The 7,826-nt window shown below is 38.8% G+C and overlaps 1 protein-coding gene across 1 annotated transcript in view; it reads left to right on the forward strand.

The window, feature by feature from the left end:
• Window positions 1-7,826, forward strand: part of TMEM117 (transmembrane protein 117) — a 195,970-nt gene that overhangs the window by 27,284 nt on the left and 160,860 nt on the right. The window contains exon 3 of the mRNA XM_416041.8: window positions 1,858-1,990. Coding sequence (XP_416041.3) covers window positions 1,858-1,990 — 133 coding nt within the window. The remainder of the gene's footprint in view (window positions 1-1,857; window positions 1,991-7,826) is intronic.

Below are 7,826 nucleotides of genomic sequence, written 5' to 3' on the forward strand. Positions count from 1 at the left end.
TGACTGAAGCACCTACTTTTAGCTACTTGCACACTCCTGTTTAGGTAATTAATTACTGAAAATAAATAACAAAAGTTGGAACCATTAAAACCCATATAAACTACAAAAAGCAGGATAAAAAGAGTGTTGTACTGTAGTAAGACTTCATTGGGAGGACAAGAAAATCAGTCTTGCTCTGACAAAACTGTAATATTACATTTGTGAAATGACAAGAACATTACTACGAGAAACAATCAGCTCAAACACTCCATGGAGCAGTTAGTTCTCTGTGTTGCAGTGACAACATTTGGTGTGCACTTTTGGCTAAGAAATGAATAATAATTACGCTGTAAGCATGGCTGTAAGCTCTGTTCTGTTTTGTGATATGGTTCTTTTATGTTACCACTTACAGGCTTGATCTTCTTGGGACCTTGTTGTGGTATCACATAGCAAAAGTTAACAGTGTAAGAAAGAGGATAATACTGGCTTCTATTTGAGCTCATAGTAAAAGATTTGTTTGTAAAATGATGAGAAGGTAGAATTTGGTTTCTAAATCTGATGGCGGTTGCCTAGTGTGTATCACTGGTGAGGTCATTGCAGCTGAACAGCAGTATTATTGAGATCTACACCTTTCAGTGTACTTCTTGAAACTTAGACTTTTTCAGCGCTGCCATTAAATGGGTGGCAGTACTCACAAAATAGGGGAACAATGAGTTTGCACAGGATAATCTCAACTTTATTGCAAGGAGGGGTGATTATTTACTTATTACTGTACGTTTTTGTGTTGTTTCGGGCTTAAGTAAGAGTTGTCTTTGACTCAAGGGATGGCTTTTCCTATGCTACCTGGAGAATCCCTTTAGTACAGGCAATTTCTTTAATTCTCAGCTGGTCCTGCAGTCATCTGCTCAGAAAAGCACATAATCTCTTTTTCTCATGAGTCTAGATGTCCTAAATCCTCAGTGGTAACAGAGAGGCAGCCCTCGAGATCTACTGGCTCTGTTTTTACTGCTCAAGAAACAATGGGCAGCAAATAACAGATATCACAGCCTGAAGTTCTTATGAAGCCTCTCAATTTGTAGACTTGTTTCTCAGAACACTGGGCAAATGCAACGGAAGGTGTCTCTTACATTGACTTCTAGACTAATTCCATGAGATTTGCCCTGCTGTTGTGTTTGTTTTAGAAAGTTAGGATGCAGAAGTTTCTAGAAAGTGTGGATGGCTTACTTTACACATATGCTCTTCATGACCATTGCTCCTTCCCACTTCTGCACAGCTTTACAGTACTGCTATTTATTGAGTCTCAGTGTCAGCAGGTTGATGGAACTAATTCAACTGGAAGAAAAAGATGCAATTATCATTTTTTCTAGATGGGTTGTTTCCCTACTCTTGTTCACTTGTGCATACCTGCTCTGCCAGCATGAGATTAGACTGGGTATGGGTGTTAATGACTAGAGCAGGGAAATAATGAAGGCTGCTTAACCAGCATGTAGAATTGCATATGGTATATATAAAACCATAGCCAGTTTTCAGTCAGGTACCACAGGCATGATATGAACTCCTTCAGAGGTCCAGTTTAATGATATAGTCTGTAGAATCAGAATCTAAATCGGTTTGTCACCAAATCAGTTTGTGGGAAACAACCTTTTGGTTTTGTAGGAAAAATCTCTGTTCATGGCTGAACTGAAAAAGGCAAGTGTGGCTGCATGATACTAAACCTGTCCTCCCCACACAAATTGGAATAATTGGATGTAACAAGAAATTCACTTTAGTATACTATTTTGTTTCGTTGGTTTTTGCTTTTTTTTTTTGTTTGTTTTGATGCAAACACATATTTACTGACTGACTAAAATATGGTTTCTCATAATATCCGTACCACAGGTCAGTTGCTCCGTCTGAAAATGTTTCGAGAGGACCACGGGTCTTGGATGACAATGTTCTTCAGTACCATCCTCTTCCTCTTCATTTTCTCTCACATTTATAATCTGTTCCTCATTATGGCAGGGAATATGAGGTAGGTTACAAAGTTTTTTTTCTGTCTGTTTGGCTCTAGAATATTTGATAATACATCAACAATCTCAGAAAATTTGAAGTTAGGACTTTGTAAATTAGGAGTGTGAACATTACTATTTTGAATAATCAGGAAATTCAGAGGTAAAATTAAGAGAAATTGAAACATTCAAATTTGAGTAAAGACACACTCCAAACATTAGATACATAGTGTAGTGCTATTTTGATTATGCAAAATAATGCTTTCTTACCTGGTTTGTTTAAAAGATTCTTAAAAATATGATGTTTTTTTAATATTTTTTTTTAACTCATAAGGTGCTTCAACAGGTAACATTAAGGTTGGTTGATGGATGAGCAGCTGTCTGTCTGTTCTGTTTGGATTGATTTTAATTTGAGCTTTTAATTTGAAATTTTTGGTTTAAGAAAACTTGCTTTCTCTTATACTGAAAATCATTTGGATTTTTGTGAGAAAACTTGCATCATTAGTCATCTAATACAGGCAAAATTAGTTAATTAGAGTTCATTAGGTGTGTTTTTTATGAAAAGCAAGATAGCATCTGAAGGGTTTTTAGCAAGAAATAAGAAACTCCAAGTATATTTGAGTTGAAGAGCAGTGTCAAATAATTGAATGACTTGTTCTTAGCAAAATGTCAGAGGCAAGTCAACAGAATCTGATAAAGTGTTATTTAATGCACTTTTATGTCTGTCAACAAAAATACACAGTGTATGGAGCTCTCTTAACAATGAGACATAAAACAAACATTGATCGGGTGTCACTGAATGAACCTGAATGGAGACCAGCTGGGGTAATCGTGTGGTATGAAGACTAATTGTATTGATTCAAGCAAGGTGAATAAAGCAGCGGAATCACTCAGTATTTTAGGAGAAGAAATGATCAGGAAACGATGTGGTAAATATGAATGGGTGCCTAATAATAGGCAGAATAATCCTCCCTGCAGTGGAGAGGGTGGGAGCATTGCGGCTTTCTTTCTTCCCTATTTACATAGTCTATTATTGGTACTATGTTACGATTTATATTTGGTATTTCTGAAGCTCCAGGAGCTATAACTAGCTATTAGTCAAAGCATTAACTGCTTTGAAAGCCTGGCTCATACTTGGAAACCAGAGTTCATTTGTCCTCATCAACATTCCTTTTCCTCCTATCTGTTACTTCCATTCACCGCACTGAGAAGATGATTGTGTGGCAGTCGTTGTCCGAGCTCATGGAAATAGGCACAGGCTATTCCTAAAATGGCTGGTGTCAGTCGATCTACTCTCTCACTGAGAAGTCTCTCCTTGACTGGAACTGATACTAGCTCTAGGTTTGTCATGATCATTTTGGGAACCTGACCATGCTGTTCCGAAGGAATCACCCTGACTTTCTAAAGTGTGATGAGGGCTTGGTAAAGGTGTTTTGGGTACATTCCAGCAAAAAGGCATTGAGAAGGTAAGGAACAAAACGTTTCAGTTTCAAACTAACTGCACAACTTAAAACATCAGTTCCACTGAGCTGTTGGATCAGTCCCCTCAGAGTCAAGGTAGAACAACGTGCAATACTTTTGAAAATAACGTATCTATGACAAAAGGCAAACATTATCAAAGCCAAATCCCTCACATTGATATAATAAAATGTTTTAAAGAGTGGATTCTCTTTCCTGAGTCAATGTAATACTCATGAAAGCCATTTAGTGGTTTGTACTTCTATGTGTTTTGACACAGTGCCTTACTGAAATGGCTGGTATCAGAGAAACTGGTTTCCAGAAGTAAGGGCAGAGTCCACCTGCTGCATGAAGGTTACAGTCTCTGTAGAGACAAGCAGGTCCCACACCTATGAGATTCTCTGAAATGCGGGCACACAGAATACACGTCATTTTAATACAAGACCTGTAAAAAACTTAAAATTACTTTCTATGAAACTGAGCAAAAAAACCCAAACCAAAACAAACCAAACCAAAACAAAAAAAACCCAGTTCTTAATGTATTTGCTCCTTGCTGTGTCTCTTGTTCAACTTGCCCAGTCTGCTACCAAGAGAGTGATTCTGGAAAGTACCTGTATGTCAGACATTTGATATTATTAGTGAAAATTCCTCTGTGGCTCCTGAGTAGGAGAATCCTATGTCTTGTATGCTCATGCCTGTGTAGATGATCACAGCAGAAATAATATCCTGCTGAGGACTTGAGAAACCAATGCCAGGAGTGCTTTAAAGTCCTTCTATGTTACCATCTCTAAGAAGGTATATTTTCCCAAGAGTATTTTTAATAAGTATTTTTGAAGACATTTCAGTTAATGTGTATCTTAATGTGGTAAAGTTAAAAATTCTGAATGTATTCCTTAAAAAAAGGGTAATTGTTGGGACTGTAGGTAGCTAGGAATAGTGAAAACTGAACAGGTTGCTGGCATTTGAATATATGAGAGCTGTCACCAGAGTAATGCTTCCCATTTTTGTTAGGTTGCCCCGTGACATCAGAGGTAGATGTGGGTGGTAGGCAGTAGAGGCTGAACCTTCCTGACACTGCCTTGTTTTGTTTTGTTGCTGTGTGACGGATGGCAGTAGGGAGACAGTCGGATAAAATTGGTGTTTGACATGGAAGTGTGTATGAAGCAAAAGTGTGTGACTGAATTACTCCATGCAGAAAAAAAAATTGCATCCATTGACATTCATTGATACTTGCTGAATGTTTCTGGAGACCAACCAGTGGATGTGAGCAGAGTGAGGTGGTGAGTGGTGCATTCCCGCAGTGGTGACAGCAACTGTGGGTCACCTCCACTGCTGCAGATTTCTACGGGTGTGGAATGCAGGCTCATTTTCATTGCTGGTGAAAATGCACAGCTAATGATGATGATTATGATGAAAAAATCATAGTGTTGTAGCTGAGAATTTGCTCTATCAAATGGTGTTCTTGTTTTCTTTATATCTATTTCACTTTCCATGGAAATAAATAGGCATCACTTTTGAAATGACCTATGTATGTTATACAGCTATTTAGTGGGTGAATGTGTAAGTATTTGAACTGATTTTATTTTATTTTGGTGACAGATTGGAATGGATTTTTGTATTTTATTATTTTTTTAAAGTTTCTCTTCTTTGCTTCAGTGGTATTCCTTTTTAGGGACTTCACAATTTATTACATTGACCCACTGCAAATTCAGTTATTGCTCTTTTAGTCAGAGTTGAACATCTGGTTGAGGAAACATATTTGAAAAGCTGTCTGACAATGATCTGTGACTATTTTTGCTTCTTATCCCCGATGACAATAAGCAGAAGCCTAGTTGGGCACAAGGCCCAAGAAAATCACAGTGTTTAATGCAAAATTCTCTGTCAGGATCATGACAACCTTCTATCACGCTATGGAAAACCAGACTGTGAAGACAGAAAAATGGATAGTGTCAACTATATGTACAATAGGTGAAACCAGGGCTGAAGAAAGGGTTAAAATTAAAGCTTTTGCATTCAGGCCTCATCTTACAAAGTCTGTGTTGCTGAAGTGCTGGGTAATTGTAGCTATGGGATTTTTTTGCTAAGGATGTTTTTCATTACTGACCAAAGCATTCCTAAGTAGTCAAGAAGCATGAAGTGCCAATCGCAAGACATTACTGGCAAGTTTGTGTTACCATCTGAAGGCACAGGAGGGCCGAGGCACAGACTTCAAGAACAAGATATTTGTTCTAACTGGTGGAAAAGATGTGGAAAAGGAAGGTTAAACAATCCAAAGGTAGGAAGGTTCACCCATTATTCACATGGTTTCAAGATCTGGAGGATGCAACAGCACAATTCGGCTAGAATAGAAAAGAAGTCAATTGGAAAGCAGGACTTGTCAAGGCTGCTATGAGAACAAGACATACAAAGCTGTTCTTTGTAAGCGAAAGTAACATTAAGGAGTGCTTCGTGCTCAAGTAAGGAGAGAAGATTTATTTTACAATAGTTACAATACTTGGGACACAATAAAAACCGATTGTAAGGTATCAGAAAAAAATGTTATGTGTCTCCAGAGGCTGAACTGTGCAGTGGGAATGAAGCCATTTCATTTCCTCTGCTATTTGAGGCATTGAAGTAGTGAGAAGGGCATTGCTGACTACGTATTCTCAATGGGTGTGCATCTACATTAGCCAATAACACAGTTCACAGAGAGGGGGACTGTGGTACACTGTGGTGTGATGCACATTGGTCCGAGGATATATTCTTCTTATTGCAAATTGTGCACTGGTTTAATGTGCACAAACAGAAGTGCAATGTCAGAACCCTGAGGTCTATCATGCTTGTGCACAATGGTCCTCTGCACAGTGAGCCCATGAGCTCTAGCAAACAGACTAGCCAACACCTAAAGTGGTCTTCTTAGCACTTCATAGCACCAGCAATAATCCAGCTCCGCCTGATGCTTGGAAAACTAGAGCTGTGTTGGGCTGTTGAATTCTAAGGGCTTTCCAAGCGATACCCAGATCACAACCATCAGATCCAGTCAGGTGGCAAGCTTCAGCGTGCTCTCCCTTCTGAAAACCTCCCTCAATTGTCTGTTACAGGGACACCCTATGCTACCTTACCAGAGATCTGATTTCTGCAACTTGTCTTTGGACTTGCAGCCTTGATTTTTGAAAATAGCATGGCAATGATGTTCAAACCGCGGATAGTGAAGTCAGCTATATGGCAACTTTTGCATGATACCAGTGAGTGCTCTCACATTTTCTGCCTTCTAACCTGAAGGTTTGTCTCAGGGCAGTCCAGTGGAATGTAAGATACTCATCTTGCATTCTGTCTCCTATATTTGGCCATTTCTGATTTCTATTTTGGGGACTGAGTTATATGATTGAACAAGCTAGATCAGGATTCCATTAAAATTTAGGGGTTGTAATGTGCTGGTGAGAGCTGATAGGATTTTAAAAATGATGATTCTACAAAGATCTTGTCTTTTGAAGCAGATGAAGATCTCTTTCAGTCAAAAAGCCAAAAGCAATGGGAAGTTCCCTCTTTTACCTTTCATTATCTCATGTGTTGCAGAGTGACCAAACTCGCAGATGTTTCCAGAATCCTCCCCCTGCCCACACCCACAGCTGCTGCTGGAGGACTGATAACCATCGCAGTGGTCTATTCTGTGTTTCAGTACTGTATGTCCCCAGTAGCAGTCTTACACTGCATTCCACAAGGCATGCTGGTATTTAGTTCCAGCTTGGTTTCACAGGTAGAGAGGTTCTTATCTGCAAAATGAAGCTTAATATAAAATGTACTGTGCAGTGCATGAGGACTGCAAAGTGTCACAGAAAGTGCCCCTGTTGTGTGGCAAACCTCTGAATCCAGGGCCTAAAGTTGTGACACTTACCAACACTTTTCAGTTCAGAGTTTTGTATTTAATTTTCAGTGCCCATTTAACTCCAGCAGACTGGGCCCATCTTACATCAGAGCGCCCATCTATTTTAATCATAAGCATAGGCATATACACATGATTCAAGCCTTACTTACTCTAATTAGTACTGCCATGACATCTCCCAAATAATACTTCAGGCAATAATCACTGCCTGAAGTCTCATCAGCTTCTGACCATTTGCAGTGAGCTCGTAGAACACTGATTAGCTTTGTGGTATCTGAACACATAGGATGAGCCTGGCTGAGGTGCAGGTGGGAAGCTGTGCTATCTCATCTATGAAAGCACCCTTGAATGCTCTTTTGCAAAGTGTGTTTTGTGTGTTTATTTGTGAACCAGTTTTTTAGATTCTTGGAATTTTACAGTGATTTTAAGCATTGAGAAACCTAAAAGGTGAGAAGCAGTTATTGTTTTTTTTTTTTTTAATTTAACTCTGTATTATAAGCTTTTTTTTTTTTTTTCTTCTTAATTAGATGGGAAAGATG

The sequence above is a fragment of the Gallus gallus genome, chromosome 1, assembly GCF_016699485.2.
Source record: "Gallus gallus isolate bGalGal1 chromosome 1, bGalGal1.mat.broiler.GRCg7b, whole genome shotgun sequence".
Classification (NCBI taxonomy): Eukaryota; Metazoa; Chordata; class Aves; order Galliformes; family Phasianidae; genus Gallus; species Gallus gallus.